Source organism: Ceratotherium simum, chromosome 10, assembly GCF_057802395.1.
Source record: "Ceratotherium simum simum isolate JZ-2026a chromosome 10, ASM5780239v1, whole genome shotgun sequence".
Lineage (NCBI taxonomy): Eukaryota > Metazoa > Chordata > Mammalia > Perissodactyla > Rhinocerotidae > Ceratotherium > Ceratotherium simum.
Genome location: NC_141909.1, coordinates 11,851,775 through 11,867,051, shown reverse-complemented (window position 1 = coordinate 11,867,051; position 15,277 = coordinate 11,851,775). Strand labels below are relative to the sequence as shown.

Here is a 15,277-nt window from a genome sequence, read left to right as displayed (position 1 = left end):
GAAAAATGTGAAAACATTTCCCAATGTGAAAACAATATGTTAATTTTTCTTCTCCTCACTACACTTATAAAGCATTGCTTTTAAAATGCTATCCCACATAAATGTATCCCACATAAATAAAACCAACATCAGAATTTTAAAAATTGAATTAATTATGAAACACTTAGGAACCAAGTGCCATTTTAACTAAGTTGAAGTTAAGAGTGATGTTTTGTGGTTTAAGGGTCAAAGGTCTGTGACATTTGGCCCCCTGTTCCCTTTTCCTGTAAGATCCTATAGCTGGAGTTTAGTGCTATGAGAGCATCACAGGCCAGGAAGAGTCCTTTACGGGCTCACTGACCTCTCCTTTCTTCAAAAAAGATCATAAACAAGTGGTCTCAGAGATGAGTATCTTCACCTCGTTTTCAGAAAACCTCTAAACAAGGAGACTTTATAGCTTTTCTTGATAAATCATTATAGATGACTCATGCTGTCAAAAGTTTTACTCTATAATAGCTAATCTGAATACTCAGTCCTATTAACTACTGACAGTTTTATGATTTTATTTTCTCTTATAAAATTTTACCTGGAAATGTCCTTTGATTTGGGCCTTAGTTTGTATTTTCATAATATTGTCTAGTCTAGGCATTCCTTGTTAAAAGAAAGTGCAATATCTTCTCCATTGATATCAGTGAGCCCTGGATCTTCTGCTCCAGCCCATAATATAATAGCCATGGCTTAATTTTTCCCAAAACCATTATGTCAGTTCTTGCTGATAAAACTGCACACGTTCCCTGTGACTTTTCAGTTGAAAATACCTCAAGTACCTGTAAATCATTACTTTTGAAAAATGGAATTTAATTTGTTATGCATGCAAACAGCAGTTTCGGGGAATCTTAAGTGTGTGTGTGTGTGTGTGTGTGTGTGTGTGTGTTTCCTTAATGCTATATAACTTGCTCCTTATTTTTTTGGTTAGTTAATACTGTATCTACTCCTATTTTTGGAATCCATTGTCAAATAACTTATTTGTGTTTTCTTAGCTTTTTATTTCATTACTGGGGAAAATGTTATATTTATGGATACAAATAGTCTTTTTCTTTTAAAATGATCACAGTCTCATTTTTAAAATATATATAAGATCATTACACTGGTGTTATTTTCCTGACTCTAAAGAAAGGAACTTTTAAATAAATTAGTTATTGTCTTCTGCGTTATTGAACATGTGGTCAGTTGTCATGTTCATGCGTCCAAATGATCAAAGTCTGAACTTCTGTCTAATTCTTCCCTGCTGTTAGGCTACCCTGTCATGATCAAGGCCTCAGCAGGTGGTGGTGGGAAAGGCATGCGAATTGCTTGGAATGACGAAGAGACCAGGTGAGATGCTGTCCAAAATATACTTTTGATGAAAATTGCAGTTACTAGAGTTTTATTAAACTGACAAGTAAACAGATACCAAAAGTATAATGGAACAATTACAATAACCATCTAATTTTTACTCTTTTAGATGGCAAAAAAATTGAAATTATGCAGAAAACATTCTTATTTATATTTTCAGGATGATTATCCTATTATAGAGATTTTTACTTTCTTAAATATTAACACAGGATTGTGCTGTTGTTTTTACAATGTATTTTAAAAGATTACAATCATGATTCTATTTCCTAGGCAAAAATTACTAACATTTGGCTGTGTAATTCTGAATATAGTCAAAGATTTGAACCAAATATATTTAAAAGCAGTCATAATTTCATTTGTTTATGTATTACTCAGTATGCACTTGCTTTTCTTTGCTTGTCTAAAAAAGTAGTGAACTACTTTGATAATTTTATAGTGTGAAGTACATTTCCTTTTGAATTTGAAATTACTGTATGTCCTTTATATGCAGTGTACTCTGTTGTAAATTTAGAACACTTTCTCATTAGTAGTTTCAGAAATCAAAAGTAACTTTTAAAACAAAATTTTAAAAACCCAATGCATTGATGACATGGTGATTAGAAAATAATATTTTGAAAATCTGCATTGTATGAACAGGTTTAAGGGACTCTGTTCAGATTTGTATTCTTATTTGTTTTCAGGTTTGGCAGCAAGAGAGATTTATGTCATTTTTTGGAGGAGGGAGATGAGAGAAATCCCTGAATTATTATTGTTAATGTTGCCTTTTCTGACCTTTCTCTTTCCAGAAGTAATTTGGTCTTCCAAATGGTTAGTTCTGCTTTCTCCCTTTTCTTTCCTTTTCTTCATCTTTTCCTTTTCCTTTCCTCCTCACTCCCCCCAAAATCTCTTAAAGACAGAAATCTAGAGTAGTTGGTGTGAAAGTCGTCCTACAAACCTAATTCAGAAATTAGGTTCTAAAATGAACAAGTAAGGTGAAAATCTGCTAGAGGCAATCTATTACCCTTTAAAATCTTATGGGAAGACACCTTGTTGCAGACTTGCACAGATAGTTTTAATTCAAAAAGAAAATTGTCTCAGAACACCGTTGTTTCTTTGCTTGAGCATCAGAGAAAGTAATTGGCTTGTGTTGTGGGGTGATGTTATATGAAAATACAAGTCTTTAAACCCCAGTCTCACTCTCAGAGTGGCACTGATACCAGATATTGACTGAGGTAACATCAGATTCTCCTCTCCCATCTTAAGCTTACCCAGCAAGAAGAAACTCATTGTGTGGGTTGGCAATATTTGTTGAGAGCCTGCTGTGTGACAGGCATTGTTTTAAGTAAGGTTCTGGGAATACAGCAATGAACAAAAAAAGACAAAATAATCCATTCCTTCATGCAGTTTATAAACTAGATAAAGAGTTCTTAACCTTTGCATTCACAAACCCATAAAGTTCCAGGGAAGTTCATGCATCTGGATGAGGAAAAAAAGTGCATATTTCTTTCACTAGCCTCTAACTGGAATTTAGTGTTTCCTCCAATGTAGGCAACAAACTACCGTAGTAGTAGTATTTGTGGAACCTTTCACCGTTTAAGAAATGACATATATTATCTTATCACGTTACAGTGGTTGCATATGTCTCTATAGTGATTATTAGAGTTGTTGTTGGAGCTTATTAATGAATAAAGAACCACATGCATTATATCCCAAATTTGTTTTTAAAAATATTTTGGTACCTATATTTCAATATAATTTGTGAATCATGAACTCTGGGAGCAGGGAAACCAGTAGGGAGGCTGTAGCAATAATCCATGCAAGAAAAATGGTGATGGTGGCTTTCAGCAGTATGATGGTGGAGGTGATGAGGTTCAAATGCCTGAAAGAGTTTAACGCTGAAAGTAGAGGCAACAGGACTTGCTGAGTGACTGGATATAGAGTCTGAGAGTACTCGAGGATGACTTGCAGGCACTACTTAAGTTATCTTGTTTTTTGCTCTTATTCTTTCTTTGGTTTTAGTGTTGATTTATATGAATTAAGTACATATGCCGCAACACTGCTTTACTTGAAAATTTCTTGGGAAATGCTGAGAGGTTAAGGTCAGAGTGAGGAGTTTTATCTTCAAAGTTGAAGAATGGTCTGGTTCTTAGTCCCTCTCTGAAACTCTGCCTGGCTTGGTTTCATAGTGGGGACTTCCCTTTATATTGCAGAGCCTTGGTTAACTATGTAAAATGTTGGAAGTCAGGCTGGCTGGTTGCTGTGTGTGGGTGGAAGCAAGCACAAGGCGAGGAGGCATGCTTAGTCCCATTTTTACCACATAATCTGTCTTATTTGGCCTTTGTCTTTTGAAGTTCAGGTCTTGAAGCTATCTCTTATGCTTTATTTGTAACTTCTGTGTGCCAGTGGTCCTCTCTGTGGGGGCATGGGCTTCCTCACAGTATTGTGGCTTTGGACTTCTTACATAGTGACCCAGAGGTCCACGGGCAGTTGTTTTAAATCCAAGTGGAAGCTGTATCACTTTTTATGATCCAGTCTCAGAAGCCCCACAGGTCCCTTGCACCATATTCTGTTGATTACCAGTGAGCACAAATTCTGCCCAAATTCAAAGGGAGGAGAATTAGACTCCGCTTCTTCATGACGGAGTGGCAAGATGCTCAGGCAAGCACATGGAATGGGAGATACCACTGTGGCCATTTTGGAGAAGACAATCTGCTACAGCCTCTTTGTAAGAAAGAATGATGTTATAAAGATATTAAATACAACTTAATGATTTTGGAAGGGATCTGTATTTTATGAACTTTGATTTTTTTTTCTCAGTTTTCCCCTTCTGTATGGCATTTACATAACAATTTCATTGAAAGCATTAGCACTTATTTTTCCTTATTCTTCTTAGGATCTCAGATTTGCTGTTAGTCATTTCTCCAGGGCTACTGTTATAACATATTCTTTTGTGGTGGGGATTGCTCTTCAGTTTCTTAGCAATGAGATTTGCTGTGTTGCTGTTAACCTATGGATGTTAATTTAGAATTTAGTATTTTCAGAAATCGCTGTATCCGTTCATATATTAGGCACCTTTTGGTAAATAATTATAACCCTTTCTTGGCCAGTAAATGGCATATTGATTCAAAATATGTTCATATAATTAATAAAAATACATACATAAATAATTTTCTACCTAAAACATTACTCTCTTCAACTTGATAAACCATCTCTGAAACTTTGTTGAGATTAATAAAGATATGACACTATTTGATTTAATATGTGCTCCTCATTTTAAAAACTTGCTCTGTATCCTCTGTTCATTTGGAAAAATCAAAACTACAGAAAATTGAGAGAACAGTCCAGAAAACACCCATATATTTGTCTTCTAGAGTCATCGATGGTGGTATCACACTGCACTGCATCTACTCCTTCCTCCCTCCCTCCTTGAGGAAGAAATTTTTTTGCAGAAACAACAAAAATTTTAGCATTCTTCAGAAGGAAAACTTAATAGCCATTAACTGCTTTATTATTTTATCCTAAGGAGTGTCTCCCTCTTGTAACACCTTTCCTAAGCTTTTTCAGGGAAGAAACATCTATGACTTGTCTTAGAATCTTTTAGAACACCTGAAAGATTTTTAAAAGAATAGTGTTTGTTGTTATTATATAATAAATTAGGGTGAGATTCATGAAGGTTGTTGAAAATAGACTCAGCTATTTTTATAGTAACATCTGGCTTTCTTGTCCCTATTCAAATTTAAATGAAATGTCATGGCATGAAGGGAAAATTGATCATGTCTACATTTTGGAATACCCCCACTAGGATATAGGTGCTGTGAGGGCAGTTTTTGTTTTAGTTTTGTATTCTCATCACCTATGCATCAGGCACATAGTTTTGTGATTAGTAAAAATTTATTGAATGAGTATATAACTGAGTGTAACAAATGATGTTCTTAATGCAATTTTCCATGAGCTCCAAAATGCATTGGTGATGCTTTCAAACTTGATAATTTATTTGGGTGACTTTGATTCCTCCCCCACCCCAAAGCCCCAGTAGATAGTTGTATGTCATAGCTGCACATCCTTCTAGTTGCTGTATGTGGGACACGGCCTCAGCATGGCCGGAGAAGCGGTGCGTCCGTGCGTGCCCAGGATCTGAACCCGGGACGCCAGCAGCGGAGTACGCGCACTTAACCGCTGAGCCACGGGGCCGGCCTGACTTTGATTTTTCACTTTTGTTGTTGGTTTAAATGCAAAATGAAAACTCTCAGTCATTACAGCAGAGACAAACTGTAAAGTGCTATGTTTTTTCTTTGTGAATCATTGTATCCCATCTAATAAAAAGTTGGTTATATGGTATTGAAAACAACGATTCATTGTGCCCTAGTTTCTTTGAGGTTTGCAGCCTCCTGAGATCTAAACTCCAGTCCCCTAAATCAAGGAAGTAATGGAGGACTAAGAAAACCTGATACCTTTTCCCTGAGAACTCTGAGAAAGAGGAATTTTTGCAGTGTTGTGAAATTTATCTTCTAGTCAGTGTTTACTTGCAATGTTGTATTTTTCAAGCACAAAATCAAATGAGATAGTTATTTCTAATATTGCCAGATGGAGTGTTTGCAAATTAAAGGTTTAGAAGAATTTTAATGTTGTACATTAAATATAGGTATTTAATCCAAAGATTAAGAAACTATTAATTACATGTAGAAGAAATATATCAATGAATGGAAAATAATAAATAGTTTTAGGTAAAAACAAGTTTGAATTTTTAATAGACTGACTAAATGAGCTCATTTCATATTGTATGAATTTACTAAGCATACTTTAAAATAATTATTTCAGTTATTATAGTTTGAGAATAAAATGTATAAAGCAATAATCCATGTTTTTATTTTCAAAAATCGAACTTTTTAAATTATTATTTTTGAACAATTTTAAAGAAGATATAATTGTAATAATCTGTATGGATGTGTGGGAGGCAATTACATTTAAAGGTATGTATTTAAAATATCAGGAAATGTTCCTGAGGGTCCTCCTATTGTATGTTCATTCTCACTGAGTATATTTGCCATAGTTCTGCTCCATTTGTGTAGTTGGCTAGGCCCTTTACATTTTGTGTGCTTCTTCTGACTTTTGAGTCAAAGGGATATGCACTTTTATATTTTTTATTAGTGAAATTACAGTGTGTTAAGGTTGAAGAAATGGAATTTTATATTATTTGTATGGTTTATTAAAAGAATCTCATTTTTAACAGTTGGCGAAGTAAGTATTGGTATTCCTGTTTTGATATAAAATTTAGGATCGGGGAAATTAAATCACTCACCCAAGGTCACAGAGTTAGTGAGTGGAATAGTTACAATTCAGCCAAAGTTAATTTAGTTATTTGTTCATTAAGTGAATTTTTCTCTGTTTTGTTCAGAAGTAAGCCAAAATAAATATTTAATTGATTTGTTTCCTTTCTATTGAGGGCTGTATTTTTATGTTCGTTTGACTGTTCTTCCATTTTCCTTTACAGGGATGGTTTTAGATTTTCATCTCAAGAAGCCGCTTCAAGTTTTGGTGATGATAGACTACTAATAGAAAAATTTATTGATAACCCTCGTCATATAGAAATCCAGGTTGGTACATTTTAAGATACTTTTCATTATTTTGACTTTAAAATAATGTAATTTATTCCTATAGGAAACACTTCCTTACTTCCATTTAGAATGATTGTGCGTTGTTCTGGTATGTTTGAATAAGTACAAAGTAGAAAATGTATATAAATTGATCATCTGCCTTTTGGAATCTGGTATACTTTTTGTCAATGTGCCGCAATGTTGGTCAGGATGGGAAATGATACATAAACTCAGCTCCAGAGAGAACCAGTCCCAAGATGTCTGACCAGGCTAATATACTTCCTCTAGAGACTCATTCAGTCCCCTTCTCAGATTGGGCCATTTGGGGGCATTTTTAAAAGAAAAGTGCCTGACCTGGACTCCTGTCAGGCTCTGGCTTCCTTCCCTGGCCTCCCTTTGTCTGATGCTCTAAGTTTTCTGGTTTCCCTAGATTTGCGGACAATGTTCCCTTCCATGTTCTAATCACCCTTTTCTAACAGCAATAAAGAGGTGTCCTGAGCCCTAAAAATATATATATATATATATATGTGTGGCTTACTGTGACAGGTGTTCTGCTAAGGGCTGGTTGTATAGAGATGAATAAATCATTTCTTCTGCTCAGATTAAGATTTTAATCCAACCATTAAAGTGGTTGTGGGGGTGTGGATTTCAGCAAAACAAACAGGTTTTCTGAAATAAAACACAAAAGGAGAAAAGTCTGCTGAAGTTTTCATTTTTCTATCAGAAATGCCTTGTGCTAATTTTACACATTATGGCTATGAATTGATATGTAACAATTAAAATTGATAAAATATAAGTATCAAATTAGAAATCATATTGAAATTTAAGTATATTTTTTTTCTTAATTTGGTGTGGATAGAGAACCAGAAAACTGAATAAAAGGTTATTTGCTGTCCCTTCTGATGGAGCATAATATAACCAAGTCCTAGATTCTGCCATTGTGTTTTTAAGCTTAATTATCATTTTACATAGATATTATTTATAGGTAGAAAATCTTCACGTAGATTCTCAAATTTTTCAGAGTGGGAAAAAATTTGCAATTTACGTAATCGGTTTATATTTTTAAAACATTAAACATAATGTATTTCTTTCTGAGGCTAGCAGGTTTTGTTTTTAGATATTCTAAGTTGAGATATCACATATACAGTGAAGTCCATAAATCTTAGGTGTACAATTCAATAAAGATTTTTATAAACACATATAACTTTGTAAGAACTGTCCAGATCTATATAAGGAAGATTTCTCTTACATTAGAAGATTCCTTCATACCACTTCCCAGTCGATCCCTCTCCTTGGCCACCAAAAGTAACTGCTGTTCTGACGTCTAATACCGTAGATTATTTTTGTTTGTTCTTAAACTTTGTATAAATGGAATCATACAGTATATACTTGGCTGTCTGTGGCTTCTTTCACACAAGATCATATCTTTGAGATGCTTCCATGAGGCTGTATGTTATCAGTCACTTTTAAAAATTGCTCTGTGGTGTTCCATTGTTTGAAAAACCTGCAATTTATCTGTTTTCCTGTTGGTGAATCTTGGGGTTGTTTCCACTTTTTTGATATTATGAATAAACTGCTATGTCTTTTTATGGACAAATACATTCTTTCAGATATACTGAGTAGAGATATTGTTGGAGTACATGATAAGGTTATGTTTAGTTCTAGTAGATACTTTGGTTGTCCTAACGTATACTATCACCAGTGATATATTAGAATTTCCCTTGCTGCCATCTTTTCCAACCCTCAGCTTTCTCAATTTTTTTTAATGTTTAGCCCTTTTGGCAGACATGTAACAGTATCTGTTTTAATTTACAGTTCTCTGACTATTGATGTTGAATACCTTTTTATGTTTATTGCCCATCTGAATATCTTATTTTGTGAAGTGACTGCTCAAGTCTCATCCTTGCCCCTCTTTTTCAAATTAGATTTTTTAAAATTATTGAGTGCTCGGAGTTCTGTACCTATTTTGTTTATGAGTCCTTTGCCAGATGTGTGTATTGTGCACATCTTCTCCTATCTGTATCTTGCCTATTCACTTTTTAAATAATGTCTTTCAAGGAATAGAGGTTCTTAATTTTATTGAAGTCTGTTTTAAGTCCATTTTGCATACCCAAGTTAGGAGCTTTATTTTTTAGGTGTGGTATTTAGATCTGTTACTCTCCTTAAATTATTATTATTTTTTTGGTGTGAGATGGAGTCAAAGTAAGTTTTTTTCCATTCTGGTATCCAGTTTCTCCAGAATCATTTATTGTAGTGACCATTTGTTGTAAATTAAGGGACATTTGGTCACTGTCTTAATTATTTTGGTTTTATACTAAGTCTAGAAATCTGATACTGTAAGTGCTCTAAATTTATTGTTTTTCTTCAGATAATTTTGGCTCTTTTTAGGTTCTTTGAGTTTCCATGTTAACTTGTCAACTCATCCCTACTCTATACCACCCCCTCCCCCAATACCCACCTCACAGGTTTTGGATTGTATTAAATTTAGAGATTATTCTGGGGAGAATTGACATCTTTACAATATTGAGTTTTCTATTCCATGAACTAGAATATCTCTTCATTTATTTAGATCTTCTTTAATTTCTCTCAGCACTGTTTTGTAGTTTTGAGTATAGAGGTTTTATTTATCCTTCATTAGATTTATTCCTAGATATTTGATAATTTTTGATACTATTGTAAATATTATTTTCTAAACTTCATTTACCTATTGGTTGTTGCTTGTGCATAGAAATACAGTTGTTTTTATATATGGACCTTGTATCTGGTATCCTTTCTAAATCCACTTGGTTTTTTTTGTGTGCTTTGGTTATCTGTTGCCAAGTGACAAACCAGCCCCAAAGTGCAATGATTTGAAACAACATTTAGGTTGCACAACAATGTGAATGTACGTAATGCCACTGAACTGTACACTTAAAAATGGTTACAATTGTAAATTTTATGTTGTGTATATTTTGCCACAATAAACAACAACACAACATTTAACTATTTCTCATGCTTCTGTGGGTTGTTTGGGTTCAGCTGGGAACGTCTTTTGCTTCACATGTTGTCTGTCCACTGGGACAGTAGTCAATGCTGGGCCTTGGCTGGTTTGGAACATCCAACGTTAAGTGCCTTAGACGTTGACTTGAAAGAGAGCTCAGCTGAGACACTGGGGCAGCTGGGCTTCTCTCTTTCTCTCTATGCAGTCTTGGGGCATTTCCACATGGCTTCTCAATGTGGTATATAGGGATATTCAGACTTTTTACATTGCTGGTCAGAGCTGCTTGAACGAGCTGTCCTGCCTTTTTAAGGTTTAGGCTCAGACGGACGCAGTCACTTTTATCACGTGTTGCAAGTTACTTGGCCAGCCTAGAATCGTTGCCATATGAGGTTATGTAAGGGTGTGAATACTGTGATTTGTGTTCTATTGGAGGCCATCTTTGAATACTAGCTGCCACAACCCATTCTCTAGCCCCCAATGATCGTGTCCTTCCATAGCAGAATATGCCTACCTTCCTTCCAAGACCAGAATCTCATCCACAAACTTAGTCCAGGTTTGGTCGAGACTTCTTATATATGGTACCTCAAGAGCAGTTCTTCTCGTGGGAAGATCTCTGAATTTAAAGACAGTCTGACACCCTCTCATCCAACATACAATGACGAGAAAAGGATATGACACTGCAATAAATACCCCCATTCAACAAGATAGAAAGAGGGAGGCACACACTATTCACTGGTTCTTAGCAATTGAAAACCAGCAGTTGAAGCTGAGAGATTCCTTAGGAGGTTTTTTGTGGTAATTCTAGTGAGTGACGATGGAAGCTTGGGCCAGGGTGTTGGTAGTGGAGGTGGTGAGATGTGATTGAATTCTGAATATTTTGTGAAGCTAGACCAGATTTTCTAAAAGATCAGGTGTGATATATAAGAAAAGAATAAGGCATCAAAGATGACTTCAGGGTTTTGGCCTGGGGAATTAGAAGAATGGGACTGTCTTTTACTGAGAAAGGAAAGACTGTTGGAGGTACATGTTTTGGGGAGGAAATCAGTTTATGTTGGACGAATAAAGATTGAGATGCTCATTAGATATCAAAGTGTAAGTGTTGAGTAGGCTGTTTGATATTTAAGTCTGTAATTTAGGGGAGATATTTGGGCTGCCGTTCCTTCATTTCCTGTATTCCTAGGGGCAGAATTAATTTTCCCTGTCTCTATGTTCCCCATCTAGGGCTTGTTTATGCTACTAGAAGACCGCTTATATTATTTTATCTTTAGCTATCTGACTTTTCTAACAGACCAAGAAGTTCTTGAGAGCAGAGGCTAGGTCTTATTCATTTGCTGTCCCCAGCAACCAGGGCAATGTCTTTCACATTACTAATACTCAATAAATGTTTATTAAATTGTGTTAAGTAATTATATGTTTACATCAGCTTTTTAGTTTAATTAGCCATGGCATCTAGTCTAGGTGATATTTTTAAACATAGGTGAAAGTGTCTCTCAGTAGCTTAAATAGGCAACACAGATATTTCCTATATCTGATCTACACTTGGAAGGTTTTTTATTTACTTATTTTCTTCAAATTTCCTTTCTTTAATTATTTATATTAGGTAATTTGTGTACAGGATAAAGAACATTCAACGAAAAGTAAGCATCTCTTTCACCCTTGTCTCCAAGTCCCGTGGTTTCTAACTCTAGAAGCAGGCACTGTTAGTATTTCTTGAATGTCCTGCCATAGTCCAGAAGCATATATGTGTATATTACCTATTATTATTATTATTTTTAAATATATATTTTTATTGTGAAATTTTTGTTGTACATTATTGTTTATCAGTCACCATATAAGTGCATCCCTCCACCTCTTGTGCCCACTCCCCACCCCCCTAGCCCCTGGTAACCACCAAATGGTTCTATCTGTCCCTGTGTTGGTTTATCTTCCACATATGAGTGAAATCACACACTGTTTGTCTTTCTCTTTCTGGCTTATTTCACTTAACATAATACCTTCCAGGTCCATCCATTTTGTTGCAAACGGGATGATTTTGTTTTTTTTTTATGGCTGAGTAGTGTTCCATGGTATATATATACCACATCTTCTTTGTCCAGTCATCAGTTGAGGGACACTTGGGTTGCTTCCATGTCTTGGCTATAGTGAATAATGCTGTGATGAACATAGGGGTGCATAAGCGTCTTTGGATTGTTGATTTCAGGTTCGTTGGGTAGATACCCAGTAGTGGGATAGCTGGATCATAAGGTATTTCTATTTTTAATTTTTTGAGGACTCTCCGTACTGTTTTCCATAGAGGCTGCACCAGTTTGCATTCCCACCAGCAGTGGATTGGGGTTCCCATTTCTCCACAGCCTCTCCAGCATTTGTTGTTTTTTGTCTTGGTGATTATAGCCATTCTAACGGGTGTAAGATGATATCTTAGTGTTGTTTTGATTTGCATTTCCCTGATGATTAGTGATGTTGAGGGTCTTTTCATGTGCCTATTGGCCATCTGTATGTCTTCTTTGGAGAAGTGTTGGTTCATTTCCTCTGCCCGTTTTTTGATTGGGTTGTTTGTTTTTTTGTTATTCAGTTGTGCGAGTTCTTTATATGTTATGGAGATTAATTCCTTGTCAGATGTATGGTTTGCAAATATTTTTTCCCAACTGGTGGGTTCCCTATTAATTTTGATCCTGTTTTCATTTGCCTTGTAGAAGCTCTTTAATCTGATGAAGTCCCACTTGTTTGTTTTTTCTTTTTTTTCCGTTGTCTGAGTAGACATTGAATTCAAAAAGATCCCTTTATGGCTGATGACGAGTAGTATACTACCTATATTTTCCTCCAGGAGTTTTATAGTTTCAGGTCTCACCTTCAGGTCTTTGATCCATTTTGAGTTAATTTTTGTGTATGGCGAAAGATGATGGTCTACTTTCATTCTTTTGCAAGTGGCTGTCCAATTTTCCCAGCACCATTTATTGAAGAGACTTTCCTTTCTCCACTGTATGTCCTTACCTCCTTTGTCAAAGATTAGCTGCCTGTAGATATGAGGTTTTATTTCGAGACTTTCAGTTCTGTTCCATTGATCTGTGTGTCTGTTTTTATACCAGTACCATGCTGTTTTAATTACTATCGCTTTGTAGTATGTTTTGAAGTCAGGGATTGTGACGCCTCCAGCCTTGTTCTTCTTTTTCAGGGTTGCTTTAGCTATACGGGGTCTTTTGTTGCCTCATGTGAATGTTAGTATTCTTTGTTCTATTTCTGTGAAGAATGTCCTTGGGGTTCTGATTGGGATTGCATTGAATCTGTAGATTGCTTTAGGTAGTATGGACATTTTAACTCTGTTTATTCCTCCAATCCAAGTGCATGGAATATTTTTCCATTTCTTTATGTCATCATTGATTTCATTCAATAATGTCTTATAGTTTTCATTGTATAGGTCTTTCACTTCCTTGGTTAAATTTACTCCTAGATATTTTATTCTTTTTGTCGCAATTGTAAATGGGATTGTCTTCTTGAGTTCTCTTTCTGTTAGTTCGTTGTTGGTGTATAGAAATGCAACTGATTTCTGTAAGTTGATTTTGTACCCTGCCACTTGGCTGTAGTTATTGATTATCTCTAATAGTTTTCCAATGGATTCTGTAGGGTTTTCTATATACAAGGTCATGTCATCTGCAGACAGCGAGAGTTTCACTTCTTCGTTGCTTATTTGGATTTCTTTTATTCCTTTTTCTTGCCTAATTGCTCTGGCCAGAACCTCCAGTACTGTGTTGAATAAGAGTGGCGAGAGTGGGCACCCTTGTCTTGTCCCTGTTTTTAGAGGGATGGCTTTCAGTTTTTCCCCATTGAGTATGATGTTGGCTGTGGGTTTGTCATACGTGGCCTTTATTATGTTAAGGTACTTTCCTTCTATACCCATTTTGTTGAGAGTTTTTATCATAAATGGGTGTTGGATCTTGTCAAAAGACTTTTCTGCATCTATTGAGATGATGATCTGGTTTTTATTCCTCGTTTTGTTAATGTGGTGTATCACATCGATTGATTTGCAGATGTTGAACCATCCCTGTGTCCCTGGTATAAATCCCACTTGATCATGGTGTATGATCTTTTTAATGTATCGCTGTATTCGGTTTCCCAATATTTTGTTGAGGATTTTTGCATCTATGTTCGTCAGAAATATTGGTCTGTAGTTTTCCTTCTTAGTATTGTATTTGCCTGGCTTTGGTATCAAGGTGATGTTGGCCTCATAGAATGTGTTGGGAAGTGTTCCATCTTCCTTTATTTTTTGGAATAGTTTGAGAAGGATAGGTATTAAGTCTTCTTTGAATGTTTGGTAAAATTCTACAGAGAAGCCATCTGATCCTGGACTTTTATTTTTTGGGAGGTTTTTGATTACTGTTTCAATTTCTTTACTTGTGATTGGTCTATTCAGGTTCTCTATTTCTTCTTGATTCAGTTTTGGGAGGTTGTATGAGTCTAGGAATTTATCCATTTCTTCTAGATTGTCCAATTTGTTGGCATATAGTTTTTCATAGTATTCTCTTATAATCTTTTGTATTTCTGTGGCATCTGTTGTAATTTCTCCTTTTTAATTTCTAATTTTGTTTATTTGAGCCTTCTCTCTTTTTTTCTTGTTGAGTCTGGCTAAGGGTTGTCAATTTTGTTTATCTTCTCAAAGAACCAGCTCTTTATTTCATTGATCCTTTCTACTGTTATTTTGATTTCGATTTCATTTATTTCTGCTCTGATTTTTATTATTTCCCTCCTTCTGCTGACTTTAGGCTTTGTTTGTTCTTCTTTTTCTAAGTCTGTTAGGTGTAGTTTGAGGTTGCTTATTTGGGCTTTTTCTTGTTTGTTAAGGTGGGCCTGTATTGCTATGAGTTTCCGTCTCAGGACCACTTTTGCTGCATCCCATATGAGTTGGTACAGTGTATTTTCATTTTCATTTGTCTCCAGATATGCTTTGATTTCTCCTTTAATATCATCAATGATCCGTTGGTTGTTTAGTAGCATGTTGTTGAGTCTCCACACCTTTGTCACTTTCCTGGTGTTTTCCTTGTAGTTGATTTCTAACTTCATGGCATTATGGTCTGAAAAGATGCTTGTTATGATTTCAATCTTCTTAAATTTATATAAGCATGCCTTGTTTCCCAACATATGGTCTATTCTTGAGAATGTTCCATGCACGCTTGAGAAGAATGTGTAATCTGCTGTGTTTGGATGGAGTGCTCTATATATTTCTATTAAGTCCATCTCATCTAGTTTTTCGTTTAGGTCCATTATTTCCTTATTTGTTTTCTGTCTGGATGATCTGTCCATTGATGAGAGTGGGATGTTAAAATCCCCTACTATTATTGTGTTGTTGTTAATATCC

At 35.4% G+C, this 15,277-nt stretch overlaps 1 protein-coding gene across 4 annotated transcripts in view; it reads left to right on the top strand.

Moving 5' to 3' along the window:
- Window positions 1-15,277, top strand: part of ITGBL1 (integrin subunit beta like 1) — a 1,366,350-nt gene that overhangs the window by 166,210 nt on the left and 1,184,863 nt on the right. For 3 of the 4 annotated variants that reach the window (XM_004423143.3, XM_087435886.1, XM_087435885.1), the window contains 2 exons: window positions 1,275-1,353; window positions 6,845-6,947. The exons of the other annotated variant lie outside the window; for it this stretch is intronic. In XM_004423143.3, the coding sequence (XP_004423200.1) occupies window positions 1,275-1,353; window positions 6,845-6,947 (182 nt within the window). The remainder of the gene's footprint in view (window positions 1-1,274; window positions 1,354-6,844; window positions 6,948-15,277) is intronic. 4 annotated transcript variants of the gene reach the window in all.